We start from the raw sequence: 16,165 nt of genomic DNA on the forward strand, positions 1-16,165 counted from the left end.
CCCCGTGTTTAATTCCACCCAGCAGAAATTTCCCAGCCGTGGAATATGCTCCCCGAAACATATTCCCCTCAGATAATTTCGGATATTCATAAAAACGGATGTCAAATTTATACTCAACTTTTTAGGTCAGAAGCAATGCTATAGCGTTACCTAAGTAAAGAGCCATAAGGGTTCAATGAATTAATACTTATTTATTTTTCCAGGGGTACTTCATGTGGAAGAGGTGGTTGCATAAACTTTGGAACGGGGTTCCTTGAATTACAAATTAAAAGTTATAGTGCCCTTACACAAAAATCAAAGTAACTTGATGTATTGTCTACTAGAAAACCCAGGGGCGGATCCAGGATATTTTTAGGGGGAGGGGGGGGCATAACATAGGTTGATCCGATAAACTTGCGTTAGGAGCAAGTATAATTAACGCAATCTTGCGTTAATTAAGTAAATTACATTGCTTTAGACTACGTTAGGGGGGGGGGCTAATTGCCCTCCAATCTCTTTTGACTCTTAAAAAGTGAACAAGAACTTTCAATTTCCAATCAAATGAGTCCTCTCTAAAGTTTATACGAGCATCCCTTGCATAAGAAATAATATGAAGGATTCGGAGAATCCTTAAATTACAACCCTTGCCCTGAGGGCTGTGGGGGAGATGTCATCCTCAAACACTTAATTTCCAGAACTTATAAAACCACGTTTAATAAAATGGCTGTCTCAAAATTTTGATTGAGTGTGTTTGGGGAAAAGGTGAGCGTGAGAGGCGGGTAAGGTGTCCTCATATCAATTTCGACGATTAAAAAGAGCACTAACCCTTTGAATTTCAAATTAAATGAGCTTTTTTTCAAGCATCTACAACAACGCCTTCTATAAAAACCTTATATGCCCCTAATGTATAACGTAAGACCCTTCCCCTGACGGTTATGGGGGATTGTCCTCCTTAAAGACATATTTTCTATCAGGAAATCAACAACGTCGGACAAAATGGATATCTCACATATTCAATGGTAGTTGTTCGTGTAAATGATGGGCGTGGGAAGGGGGTCTATTTGCCCTCCAATCACTTTCGACTATTGAAAAGGGCACTATACCTTTTAATTTCCAATCAAATGAGCCTTTTTTGAAGTTTCTACGACAACGCCTTCTATAAAAACCTGATATGCCTCCAGGGCATAACTTAAAACCCTTGTCCTGAGGGTTGTGAGGGATTGTCCTCCTCAATAACATATTTTCTCTCTGGAAATCAACTACGCTGAACAAAATGGTTATCTAAAAATTTTGATTGGATGTGCATGGGGAAATGATGGGCGTGGGGGGGGCTAGTTGCCCTCCAATCACTTTCGACTATTAAAAAGGGCACAAGCCCTTTGAATTTCCGATTGAATGAGCCTGTTTGACGTTTCTATAACAATACCTTATATAAAAACAGTATTTGGCCCCACGGTTGAACTTAAAACCCTTCCCCTGAGGTTTGTTGTGGAGTATCATCCTCAAAAAGATCTTTTAAATCTGAAAATCAACTACGCTGAACTAAATGATTATCTCTAAATTTTGATTGGAAGCGTTCGGGGGAAATACGGGCGTGGGGGGGGGCTAGTTGCCCTCCAATCATTTTTTACTATTAAAAAGGGCACTAGAACTCTCGATTTCCAATCGAATGAGCCCTCTTTGAAGTTTCTACGACGACCCCTTCGACATGAAGTGCCTCTGGGGAAAAAAAATAAATAATAAATAAATAATAAAACATTGGAGCCGTATGGCCTTTACTATAGGCAACGCTACTGCGTTGCCTCTGATTTACATAATTCTCTCCCAGACAAAAGAAGTTAACAAAATTCTATTCATCCACCCATTTGCTCCATCCCAAAATTCTTGATTCACCACTGAGGAGAATACAATCCGTTTTCAAATATTACATAAGTCACACGAAAAATGGGGCACAAATGAGCAAATGCGTGAGAGACTTGAAACTGTATGTACTTTAAAACCAAATCTGAAACTATGTGTATTAACGACTTATAGTATTAATAGCTTAAATCCTGATTTAATACGAAATCAGCTACTAAACTCAATTGCTACCTTAAATGTCAAACAGTTCGTGGGTAGCGAACTGTAAGTAAGGAGCGATGCGGCTCAATAGAGAGTGTGAGAGAGAGAGAAAGGTAAACTCACGATCTATCCGGCGTAGCGGGTGTATTCGTAACAATAACTGTTTTATTCCCAACATCTTTCAACTCCTTTGTGCCTTCAAACACCTCTATTGAATCTCCTTTCAAACCACCGAGTCCAACTTTCCTTTCATTGGGCTTAATTAGAGGAAGATTGTTTATCGCGATTAAATCTGGTTGTGAATAATTGTGTAAATTATGGATGCTGTTAGGAATGTCTATAAGGGATAGGTGACTTGCGATGCATGTATGATTCACAGATGATGTCATCTCCTCATCCACAGATCTGCTGGTTGTAAACCCATTTTTACTGGAAGAGCTAAGTGTCCTGAAAAAAAAAAGAAAATAAAAAATGGACTTCTTTACATTTGTTAAAAGTCACATATTATAATCAACTCACAACGGTGCGACTTTTCATATCTCATAAAATGAGCGAAAATATGCCAGATCCACTTGTCCTAGTTTTTCTTTTTTTTTATTCAATACAGGAGAAAGCCATATACTTGTCGCAATAATTTTAATTTTTCTGTTTTTTTTTTAATTATAAAAACTTTGCAATTAAATAAAATACAATGTAATTAAATACAAAATTTTGTACAAATACTACAAATTTTTTTTTAATTTTTCTATTTTTTGTAATTCAATTTTGCAATTTGTATTTTTTTCGTAATTTTAATTTTTGCTATTTAATTTCGTAATTTTGTAATTAGTTTTTGTAATTTTTCTCCCCGTGAACCTTGCCTCTCTCATTCTAACTTAGCAAGAGCCCCCAGAAAAAAAACATTATATAGGAAACATTTTGTTCTCAATGTCACCGAATACACGTTCCCTTCCCCTCATTACGCTTTTTCTATAAATTATATAATTTGTTTATAATTATTTTTGATTTATAAAGCCAACTATACTCGATGTTGATAAATTGTTCCTGTTTTTTACTCAAATATTCCGAGTTAATTTGATTGGTTTTAGATAATTTATTCTTTTTTGGTTTCACTATTATTTTGATTCGGGTCTTTTAGAGCCAGATATCCTTTTTGAAAAATAAAATCTTATTTGGTTATTTTGAAGAAGAGCTAATAATTTTGACAATTTTCTACCGAAAATGTTGCAATAATGTTTTCGCATTGGACTTAATTTGAGTTAAAAGCAGCTTTTGATCTTAGCTTTGATAGTTTTTTTTGTTTACCTCTACTGCATTTAATTCGTACACAACTAGAATGTCAATAAAACATATTCTAGACAGAAGTGTCAGGTTTTTTAGATTATTTTTAACAAAAAGTCGTTGTAAGAGTACGATTTCCTCGGCCTGTAATATATAGGAATCTTTTGATACTAAAACTCCAATTTTCGAAGATTTTGGAAATATTACAAAACGTTTATAGAAAATTCATTGCACTTTGGAAAAGCCAGTAAATCTTGGGAATAAAAAATATACTAGAAAACAGATTGGAACCATTCACCGACGCCCCTTTTGCAATTACTATGAGGCTAATTGTGTAATCATTCTATTTTTATATCCCTTTTATATACATATATACATTATATTTTTATTTATATCCAATCATACATTTTTATATCCATTATATTTTCGATTGGTGTAATCTGTATAATAAATGGTCCCTATTATAATCATAAACCGTGTGACCTGACTCTTGACAATATAAATTTTATTTATAATTTATTTTAATCTTTTGACATTGAAGCAGTACTTGCTAATTTAAATTTTTGATGTTGCTTTGTTTTTTTCTTGATCCTTGCTTTGCTTCGTCTTTTATTTTAACATTGACATGCTTTTGTTAACACCGGCTATTATAGTGAATAAATATATTCTATACGGGTGATACAGTCAGACCTCGCTTCTCTAGCGAGACCACTGTATATAAAAATAGACAGTAAGATCACGTCTCAATGATGTTTGGCTACTACAAGCTTTGTCGATTATAAAAGCTCCGCCCATAAATTCGCACGATCAGCAATCAACGGTCATGTGTATATTACCCTGGAACACGTATTTTCGCATAAACTTTCTCAAATGACTTTGAAACCAACTCGAGACTTCGAAACCTAATTGTAAATTCTAAAAACATCTAATGATAACATTGCACTAGTAATTACCGATTTTTATATGCAGGGTTTGTCCAGAAAGTAATAGGACTAAGTCAATTTAAAACATTTGTTGAGTCAGTCGTTACAATTGTTTGAAAAGTTTCAAAATAGGCTCCTTTTGCGTCAATGCAGCGCTGCCAGCGCGATTTCCAAGCATTGAAGGCGTCACGGTATTCATTTTCCAGAATAGCCTTGAGAGCAGCAGTGCATGCTGCTTGGATCCCCTCTGTCACCTCAAAATGCTTGCCCTTCAACAGCCTTTTCAGGCGAGGAAACAATAAAAAAAAAACCGGAGGGCCACATCTGGGCTGTAAGGCAGCTGCGGAAGCGTTAGGATGCCAGCCTTGGTCAGGTAGTTGTTCACGAGAAAGGCGGTGTGAGCCGGGCGTTGTCATGGTGCAACTTCCAGTCGGCCGTGATGTCTTGTCGGACCCAATTGACCCTGCTGTTTGAGTCTTTTGAGCACTTCCACATAAAACTTGGCGTTGGCGGTTTGTCGAGGAGGAACCAATTCATGGTGGACGTTGCCTTTGACGTCAAAAAAGACAACGAGCATTGTTTTCACATTGGATTTGCTCATTCTTGCCTTTTTTGGGCAAGGAGACGCCGAAATGTGCCACTCAGAACATTGCCTCTTTGTCTTGGGATCATACTCAAAGATCCAGCACTTGTCACCTGTGATTACGTTATTCGAAAATTGGGAGTCTCTTTTGACACATGTTCAAATTTTCTTGGCACCCTTCCACATGCCGCAATTTCTGGTCGTCAGTGAGCATCTCTGGGACCATCTTCGCGCACATTTTGCACATGTTCAAATGTACCCTCACAATGTCATGAACGACAGATTTTGGTAAATTTAGCATTTGGGCAATTAAACAAATACTTAGTCGACGGTCTGGGTCCAAAACTTTGCGCACAGAAGTCACATTGTCGATTTTGTTGAAGTCGAAGGTCTTCCAGCACGTTCTGCATCGGTGATTTCTTCCCGGCCCTTCAAAAAGGCATGGTGCCACCGAAACACTCTACTTCTTGCTAAAGCAACATCTGGGTAAGCCTGCTTGATCATATCAAAGGTCTCTGTTGCAGATTTAACGAGTTTCACAAATAATTTAATCGCGTACCTCTGCTCTAACGAACGCTGCATTTTCGGCTTGCACCAATCACAGAAAACACGTCACGCAATAATGCCTGCCCTGACTCTCCAGATGCTCGGAGACAGCTGCCCAGCAGCTCGTTTGTTAGCTACGAAAACCCTCTACCAAATCCAGTCGGAGCGCGCATGCTCTGAAGTACAGTGGTGGGGAAAGAAAATTAGTCCAATCAATTTCCGGACAAACCCTGTATGTATTGGAATTAATTTAATTTAAAACTAAATTCTTTAAAATTTAGTGCTACAAAGGTGAAGCCAAGTTTCGCGTTAAAGAGAAATCTGACTTGTCTACCCGTGAAATAATCTGATGTCACATATGTTTATAAGTTCTCCGGAGCACTTGCATCTCGGTCCGGCTTTGTATAATGGTTGAGACAGGGAATGATCTTACTGTCTATTATTTATATACAGTGAGCGAGACCTTGTTTGAACAGACCGGTTTTCAAACACAACTTTCGATAATAAAATGCCCGTTTTCGCACAAAAGTAGAAATTTCAAAGTTTCAGCTTTCACCCGCTCCCTCTCCCCCGAAATGTGAAAACTAGAAAAAAAGTACTTTTTTGTGATTAGAATGCTAAAACAGACCTAATATGACTTCTCTATAGTTGATTCCTCTACCTTTCAAAGGAAAATCATTGGCAAACTAAGAGCCAAATGAGATAAGGGTGTTGCATACATCTCAGTTAAAATAAAAAGCCACTAAACACCTTTGACTAACCTCAGTCGCGTATTTTAAGCCATTTAACCTTTTTCAACTTTAAGACTGAACTTTAAGATTGGGCAACAGACTTGCTACCTGTCCCTGTAAAAAGACCCAGAACCTGAAACGTCGAATCAACACCCTATACGCCATCAATGGCTCTGGAGTATCTTTATCCTATCTTTTTTTTTTACTTAAAGACCCCTGCCCCCTGATCAAGCTCCTTCAATAGCTTTTAACTAGTTTCCCTTGCAGTTTATTATAAGAAATAAAAATGACTCTACAAGAAATCTAGGTGTATGGCCGAACAAGATCTAAATGGTGAATACACAAATTTATCTATGACACAACAATATTTTCAGACTCAACGTCTAAATAAGCAGTGGATCATTACTAATAAGGCTTATTTCGATGATCAGAAGCAAACCCAAATTTGTAGGAAAAAAAAACAAGAAAAAAATCGGGTCCGTGCCATGTACTTCATTGAAAAGTTGTCACAATAGCCATTTAACACTACCACCATTAACAACTCATTGCAGTCCCAAGTAGCCTGAGGCCAACACAGTAGCGTAGGTTTCTCCACCACTACAATTTGTTCAAAACGTCACTCTTCACCCTTTTCCATCAAGTTATATTTCCCTTTAAATCCTTTCTTATGACCTCTTCTAACCCCATATGGGGGAGACCTTCTTTTCGTTCGGCCCCTGTACGGATGACCGAATAGAATATTCTTTTGCAATCTATCATCCTTCAACTTGAAACCTAGTTTAGTCATCTTAAATTTTCTTTCATTATAGCTTTAGAAAGTATGATCAAACCACATTTGTTGTACAGCTCATTGATTTGATTTAATTTAAATTAAGTTGTAATTGCTTGTTGGTTTGTGAGTGCGACCCCACAACATGAATATGGTATGTAGTTGCTGTCCCTGTACTATTATTATTATTCTTTATTTTTTTTTCTTTCTTTTCTTTTCTCTCTTTTTATATTTCTTTCTCATTATAGTTTATTTTAATTATGTTACATGTATGTATTATTTTTTTTTTTTTACCTGTTTAACCCTACGTAAACCGTTTTTCTTTGGGTGAATCATATTGATTTTTGTATTTAAACTTTTTGTTAATTAAATATATCACTATCACTATCACTATTATTGTTTGACATACCGTCAGTCAGACGAGCCCCTAAAACTATAACTAAAAAATTCCTCTAAAAAACATTTAATAGATCTTCCTCAAACTTTATACGTCATCCAGTTTCCAAGCCACACTTGATCACTGTCATTACCATGACTTCCAATTTTCTAATTCTAGTCCGCAGACTTATCTTCCTATTCCTCTGAACTTTGTTCAACTTCAACGGCGAAGAAAACACACTGCACCTTGGCTAATCTACGCTGTACATCTTCGTTGTATACACCATCTTTACGCATAGTTAATAAAAAAAAAAATATTCCGTGAAAGAAGTTTTCCAAAGAAAAATAAAGGCCATTTTAAACTTGAGTTGAGCAGATACAAATACCTGTTAAAATTCAAACCCAAAAATTTTACTGTAATTTTGATATTTATTTACAATATTAAGAACAAAAGAAAATATTTGTAATATAATTCATTTTCAGTAAAGCGCCAATGACGCAGTAGGTTTTAGACATTTACAGTGAGAGAAGGAGGCAATATCCAAACTCTTGTTTGCAGTGATTTTTGTTCGTTTCAAGCTTGATTTGCATATTCAATTTAAGTTTCACTCGTTTTAAGATTTATTTATTCATTTATATTAGAATATTGTATGTTTATTTGCATTGATTTTTATTTAATATCTGTTCGCTTTGGGTTTCATTTATATTTCAATAGCAAACAATTTCTTGTCGTTTTAAGCTTGATTTGCATATTCAATTTAAGCATTACTCGATTTAAGGTTTTTTATTCATTTATATTATTACTTGTTGTATGTTTTTTTGCTATGATTGTTTATTTAGTTTCTGTTCGTTTTGGTTTTCATCTATTCTTTAATAGTAATTTCTGGTCGTTCTGGATTTGAATGTTTACAGGTATTTGTATCTGCTCAACTTAAGTTTAAAATGGTCTTTACTTTTCTTTGAAAAACTTCTTTTACGGAAGGTTTTTTAATTAATTTTTGTTCGTTTTTGATTGCAAAAAGTTTCAAGTTTTTGTAAATTCCTTATTTCAAAATAAAAGTTGTTTTTCAACATCAAATGTTCATCAAAGTATCAAAAACCAGCATCAAAGTAACAATAACCAAAGTAAAAAAAGTAAAGAAAGTATCAAAGTAACAATAAGCAACGTAATCAAGAAATTAAAATAACATACGACCTCTCCTTACATAAAAACCTTATATATCCCGGGGCAGGGCTCAAAACGCGTGCCCCCGGGCTCTCAGGGTTTGTGTCTACCTCGAAATTTTTAATATTTAACGTTTGAATTATTTTTAACAAAATGGCTATTACAAAAGCTTTATCAGATGAGTTTGGGGAAAAAAGGGTATGGGGGCGGGGGCTAATTGCCCTTCGATCTCTTTTGACTCTATAAAAGTAAAGTAGAAATTTCAATTTTAAATCAAATGAGCCCTCTCTGACGTTTATACGAGCACCTAAAAGAATCATATATTCCCCCACGGCATAACTTACAACGCTTGTCCTCGAGCCCTGGGGGGTTGTGTCGACCCAGGAGTTTTAATATCTGATATTTGAACTATTTTAACAAACTGACCATCTCGAAATTTTTATCGGATGGGCTTGGGGGAAAAAGGCGCGGAGGCGGAGGGGCTAGTTGCCCACCGATCTCTTTTGACTCGGAAAAGGTGAACTAGAACTTTTAATTTTCAATCGAATAGGCCCTCTCTGAAGTTTATACGCAAATCCCTTCTAAAAAACCATATTTGCCCCCTTGGCATAACTTACAACGCCTGCCCCCGGGCCCAAGGGAGGGGGGGGGGTTCGACACCGGATTTTTCGTTATTTGAACTTTGAAGATTTTTTTTAAAATGGCTATATCAAAATTTTGATCTGATGCATTTGGGGGAAAAAGGCATGGGGAGGAGGCTAACTGCCCTCCGATCACTTTTGACTCTTAAAAAGTGGACTAAAACTTTCAATCTCCAATCAAATGAGCTCTCTCTGAAGTTTATATGAGCATCCCTTCTATAAAAACCATATATGTCTCTAGGGAATAATTTACAACGCCTACCCCCGGACCTTGGGGGTTTGTGTCGACACCGGAGTTTTTGCTATCAGATGTTTGAACTATTTTTAAAAAAAAATGGTTATCTCAAAATTTTTATCGGATGGGTTGGGGAGAAAAGGGCGTGGGGACGGAGGGGGAGGGCAGTTGCCCTTGGATCTCTTTTGATCATTAAAATTGAACTAGAACTTTGAATTTCCAATTAAATGAGCACTCTTTGAAGTTTATACGAGCATCCATTCCATAATAGACATAAATGCCCCCAAGGCATAATTTATAACGACTCCTCCCGGGCCCTGGGGGTTTTGTAAACACCAGAGTTTTGTTAACTCACCTTTTAACTATTTTTAACAAAATTGCTATCTCAGAATTTTACCTGACGCATTTGGGAAAAATGAGTGTGGAGGGGGGGGGGCTAGTTGCCCTTCGATCTCTTTTGACTCTTAAAAAGTGAACAAGAACTTTAACATAAATTAGCCCTTTCTGAAGTATATATTAGCATTCCTTCCATAAGAACCATATATGCCCCTAGGGCATAACTTACAACGCCTGCCCCCGGGCCCTGGGGACAGGCGTTGTAAGTTAAAATCTAACCTTTTAACTATTTTTAAAAATGGCTATCTAAAGTTTTTATTTCAAACATTTGGGGAAAAAGAGCGTGGAGGGGGGGGGCTAGTTGCCGTCCGATCTTCTTTTACTCTTAAAAGGTGAAGTAGAACTTTTGCATTCCAATCAAATGAACCCTCTCTGAAGTTTATACGAGCATCCCTTCCATAAGAACCATGTACATCCCCAGGACACAACTTACAACGCCTGTCCCTAGGACTTGGGGGGTTGTGTCGACACAGGAAATTTTGTTATCTGACCCTTGAACTATTTTTAACAAAATGGTTATCTTAACATTTTTATCTGATGCATTTGGGGAAAAAGGGCAAGGGGCTAGCTGCCCTTTGATCCCTTTTGATTATTAAAAAGTGAACTACAACTTTCAATTTCCAATCAAATGAGCCCTGTCTGAAGTTTATACGAGCATCCCTTCCATAAGAACCATATATGCCCCCAGGGTATAACTTACAAAGCCTGCTCCGGGGCCCTGGTGGTTTGTGTCGACACTGGAGTTTTTGATATCTAATATTTGAACTATTTTTTTGTAATGGCTATCTCAAATTTTTTTATCGGATGGGTTTGGGGAAAAGGGCATAAATAGTCTAGTTGCCCTCGAATCTCTTTAATTCTTATAAAGTGAACTAGAACTTTTAATTTCTAATCAAATGAGCCCTCTCTGAAGTTTATTCGAGCATCCCTTCCGTAAGAGCCATATACGCCCCCAGGGCATAACTTACAACGACTTCCCCCGGGCCCTGGGGGGTTGTGTCGACACCAGAGTTCTTGTGATCTGACCTTTTAAATATTTTTATAAAAAAAATAGCTATCTCAAAATTGTTACCTGATACATTTGGGAAAAAAGGGCGTGGGAGGGAGCGTGTTGCCCTCCGATCTTTTTCGACTCTTAAAAAGTGGACTAGAACTTTCAATTTCCAATCAAATGAGCAAACTATTTTTAACAAAACGGCTATCTCAGAATTTTTACCTGACGCATTTGGGAAAAAAGGTGCCGAGGGGGGGGGCCTAGTTGCCCTCCAATATCTTTCGACTCTTAAAAACTGAACAAGAACTTTCACATAAACTAGCACTCTCTGAAGTATATACTAGCATTCCTTCCATAAGAACCATATATGCCCCCAGGGCATTACTTACAACGCCTGCCCCCGGGCCCTGGGGACAGGCGTTGTAAGTTAAAATCTAACCTTTTAACTATTTTCAAAAAATGGCTATCTAAAGTTTTTATTTCAAACATTTGAGAAAAAAGGGCGTGGAGGGGGGGGGCTAGTTGCCGTCCGATCTTCTTTTACTCTTAAAAAGTGAACTACAACTTATACATTCCAATCAAATGAGCACTCTCTGAAGTTTTTACGAGCATCCCTTCCATAAGAACCATGTACATCCCCATGGCACAACTTACAACACCTGCCCCTAGGCTTTGGGGAGTTGTGTTGACACAGGAAATTTTGTTATCTGACCCTTGAACTATTTTTAACAAAATGGCTATCTTAACATTTTTATCTGATACATTTGGGGGAAAAGGGCAAGGGGCTAGCTACCCTCCGATCACTTTTGACTCTTTAAAATTGAACTACAACTTTCAATTTCCAATCAAATGAGCCCTGTCTGAAGTTTATACGAGCATCCCTTCCATAAGAACCATATATGCCCCCAGGGCATAACTTACAACGCCTGCCCCTGGGCCCCGGGGGTTTGTGTCGACACTGGAGTTTTTGATATCTAATATTTGAACTGTTTTTTTGTAATGGCTATCTCAAATTTTTTTATCGGATGGGTTTGGGGAAAAGGGCATAAATAGTCTAGTTGCCCTCGGATTTCTTTAATTCTTAAAAAGTGAACTAGAACTTTCAATTTCCAATCAAATGAGCCCTCTGAAGTTTTTACGAGCATCCTTTCCGTAAGAGCCATATATACCCCCAGGGCATAACTTACAACGACTTCTCTGAGGCCCTGGGGGTTTGTGTCGACACCAGAGTTCTTGTGATCTGACCTTTTAACTATTTTTATAAAAAAAATAGCTATCTCAAAATTGTTACCTGATACATTTGGGAAAAGAACGCGTGTGAGGGGGCGTGTTGCCCTCGGATCTTTTTCGACTCTTAAAAAGTGAACTAGAAATTTCAATTTCCAATAAAATGAGCACTCTTTGAAGTTTATACGAGCATCCTTTCCATAAGAACCATATATGCCTCCAGGGCATAATTTACGACGCCTGCCCTCGGGCCCTGGGGGTTGAAAAACGGACATTGAAAATAAAAACACTTAACACTTGGAAAGAACACTTAAATGAAGCATTCAATTTACTTTATGCTGGGATTTTTTTTTTTTTTTTTTTTTTTTTAGTTAGTTAGTTAGTTAGTTAACAAAATTCTCAGATACCTCGCTATTCTTCTGTAATTTTTTAGTGGCTATATACCTAAAAAGAATTGTTTTCTGACTTCAAACTACCCAAATACTTTACCACCCCCCCCCCATATGTGCAAATATATAGCCCAAATTACACATTTCTCATCTATTCTTTCAATTGTTTTTGTCTTGTCTCGCGCTAAGCTGAAAAAATCTAACGAAGAAACCAGTTTATTCTCGAGTTTCACACAGGGTAAACTTGAGTAAGTGGCGCATAATTCACAAGTACCAAAATTCCTTCCACCTACGGAAATCAAAAAAATAAAACTCAAATAAAATTGTCAAACTTGGAAAGTCTTACTTTCCACAGGGGGGTATTTTCCGGTGGGGTAATCGTCGGGGGGTCGTAAAAGCCTAGATACATAACTCAAAACTCCTGCCCCCGGGCCCTGGGGGCGGGGGTTGTCGACACAAGAGTTTTTGTTATCTAACCATTTTAACAAAATGGCTATCTCAAAAATTGTATTTGATGCATTTGGGGGGAAAAGGAGTGAGGGGGGCTAGTTGCCCTCCGATCTCTTTTGACTCTTAAAAAGCGAACTAGAACTTTCACTTTCCAAACAAATCAGCCCTCTCTGAAGTTTATACGAGCATCCCTTCCATAAGAACCATATATACCCCCAGGGCATAACTTACAACACGTGCCCCCCCCAGGCCCTAGGGGGCTGTGTCGACACAAGAGTTTTGTTATCTGAACTTTGAAGTATTTTCAACAAAATGTATATCTCAAAATTTTTATCTGATGCATTTGGAGGAAAAGGTTGGGGGGGAGGTAGCTGCCATCTGATCCCTTTTGACTTATAAAAACTGAACCAGAACTTTCAATTTCCAATTAAATGAGCCCTCCTTGAAGTTTATACGAGCATCCCTTCCATAAGAACCTTATATACCCCCAGGGCATAACTTGCAACACCTGCCCCCGGGCCCTGGATTTGTGTCAACATCGGAGTTTTGTTATCTCACCTTTCAATTATTTTAACAAATTGGCTATTTCAAAATTTTATCTGATGAAATTAGGAAAAAAGAGCGTGAGGGGGGTGGCACAGGCCCTGGGGGCTGTGTCAACATCGGAGTTTTGTTATCTCACCTTTCAATTATTTTAAAAAAATGGCTATCTTAAAATTTTATCTGATGAAATTGGGGAAAAAGAGCGTGAGGGGGGTGGCAATTGCCCTCCGATCTCTTTTGACTCTAAAAGTGAACTAGAACTTCAATTTCCAATCAAACGAGCCCTCTCTGAAGTTTTTACGAGCATCCCTTCTATAAAAACCATAGTTACCCCCAGGGCACAACTTACAACGCCTTTTCCCTGGCCCTGGGACTTTGTGTCGACCCCGGAGTTTTTGTTATATGATCTTAAAACAATCTTTAACAAAATGGGTACCTCAAAATTTTTATCAGATGTATTTGGGGGAAAAGAGCGTGAAAGGGGGGGGGGGGCTAGTTGCCCTCTGATCACCTTTGACTCTTAAAAAGAGCACTAAAACTCTCGATTTCCAGTTGAATGAGCCCCCTTTGAAGTTTATACGACCACCCCTTCCATATGAAGTGCCTCTGGAAAAAAAAATAGTAATGAACATTGAAGCCGTAAGGCCTTTACTATAGGCAACGCTATAGCGTTGCCTCTGATACTACCCAGATAAGTGACGTTATACACTTGATAAATTTTCTCGTTACCTAACATTACCTCTTAATCCTAAGCGGCCTCTTCTTCTTAACATTAATTTTCTTCTGAGCTCTCAAAAACTCCGAAAATTCATTCTTTCTTTTAGCGTTTTTATCTTATACACTTAATCATATGCATAATCTAAGTCTACACGGAAAGAGTTTTACCTTCCCATTTGATGCCAATCCCAAAGCAATGACCTATCATTGTTGAGCAAAGCAGGTGTAAGACTTCTCATACCAAGCAGAAAGTCTTTTAGCGAGAAAACAGAATATTAGGAAACAGTAATAATAGGGCTTATTACAATTGTGTCCCCTTCCCGGGTATTATAAGACCTATCAGAAAGCCTTCCTTTCTAGCCGTTAGAGATCTTTCTCATGCCTGACGTCTACGTAAATTTGTATTATAAATGTATGCTATTGCAAATTCTTAAGTATATTCTTTTATGATAAACAATTTATAGCGAGTCTTTTGAATTGTGTCTGAGATACCATATCAGAATATGAAAAAAAATTACTAATCTGTAGCCATAAGTAAGAATAACATGGAATAGATTAAACAAAACTTTAGATCGGACTTGAAACTCTGTTCAATGAAAGATAAAAGTTCATGGTCAGGGCCAAAAAAATCAAGTACTTATCTTTAAATCCAGGGGGAAAACACTATCAGAAATAAATAAAAAAATTATTAAGAGCCATAAAAGCGTGGCCAAAAGGACAATTAAAAAAAAGAAGGAACACGAGCAGGTCATATTTTCTATTTTGATGATATTATAAGCATTTAAATTTAAAAAAAAACAAGTATTTTTAACTGAAAGTAAGGAGCGAAGTTAAAACTTAAAACGAGCAGAAATTATTCCTTATATGAAAGGGGCGGTCCCCTCCCCAACACCTCGTTCTTTACGCTAAAGTTTTTTATTGTTTAAAAAATAAAGTTGTGAGACAGAGTAAAACTTTAACGTAAAGAGCGAGGCGTTGAGGAGGGTACCGCCCCTTTCATGTACGGAATAATTTCTGTTCGTTCTAAGTTTTAATGTCGCTCCTTACATTCAGGTAAAAAAAACATTTTTTTTTAGTTTTACTAATTTTACTTTTTTTTTTAATAAATGACTTTCTCGAAATTTTGTTCTAACGTAACTTACGAATTAACTTACGTAACAAACTTCTATACTTGTATGTTTTCATTACGTCTATTATGGAGTTCGCCCCCCTAGTCAATACCTCACTCTTTAAGCTAAAGTTCGAATTTTGTTCGAATCACAAACCCCTGAATCACAAAGGCCGTTTAATTAGAATAGATAGCTATTTTGAAAGTACTAAAAAAAAATTAGCGTAACGAGCGAGGTATTGAAAAGGGGGCGAACCCCCTCATATACGTAATAAATTCTGTTCGTTTGAAGTTTTAATGTGGCTCCTTATTTCAGTTGAAAAAACTTGTTTTTTTTATTATTTAATTTCTGATCAGTTTTTAAATAATACTGGGAAATCCGGCGCCCCCTTCATAAAAATGTCCCTTCCCCAAGGAAACATCCTCCATGGAAAGATCCTCCCCTGTAACCCCCTCCTCCGACCCCCCACCACAAAAAATCCCTCCTGAAAACATCTGCATACTTCCCATTAACCAATACTATATGTAAACAATGGACAAAGCTCATAGCTTGCAGCCCTTTCCCCGGGAACTGTGGGGCCTCAAGTTATCCTCAAAGACATATTTATTAGATTTTCGACTATGCTGAACAAAACGGCAATCTAAAAATTTTGATTGGGTGACTTCGGGAGAAAACATAAGCGTGGAAGGGGGCCAAGTTGCCCTTCATTTTTTTCTTGGTCACTTAAAAAGGACACTAGAATTTTTAATTTCAGTTCGAATGAACCCTCTCACGATATTCTAGGACTACTGGGATACGATCACCCATGGGAAAAAAAACGAAAAAACAAAACAAATAAACACACATCCGTGATCTTTCTTCTGGCAAAAAAAATACAAAATTTCACATTTTTGCAGATAGGAGCTTGAAACTTCTATAGCAAAGTTCTCTGACACGCTGAGTCTGATGGTGTGATTTTCATTAAAGTTCTATGACTCTTAGGGGCTATTTTTCCCTTTTTTTCAAAAATAAGGCAAATTTTCTCAGGCGCCTAATTGTTGATGGGTAA

At 37.3% G+C, this 16,165-nt stretch overlaps 1 protein-coding gene across 2 annotated transcripts in view; it reads right to left on the minus strand.

Moving 5' to 3' along the window:
• LOC148949227 (protein Aster-B-like) overlaps positions 1-16,165 on the minus strand; it is a 239,676-nt gene that overhangs the window by 164,590 nt on the left and 58,921 nt on the right. For both annotated transcript variants that reach the window (XM_089093279.1, XM_089093280.1), the window contains one exon: positions 2,164-2,487. In XM_089093279.1, the coding sequence (XP_088949405.1) occupies positions 2,164-2,487 (324 nt within the window). The remainder of the gene's footprint in view (positions 1-2,163; positions 2,488-16,165) is intronic.

The sequence above is a fragment of the Artemia sp. Qi Xiang Cuo genome, chromosome 8 (assembly GCF_049724085.1).
Source record: "Artemia sp. Qi Xiang Cuo chromosome 8, ASM4972408v1, whole genome shotgun sequence".
Classification (NCBI taxonomy): Eukaryota; Metazoa; Arthropoda; class Branchiopoda; order Anostraca; family Artemiidae; genus Artemia; species Artemia sp. Qi Xiang Cuo.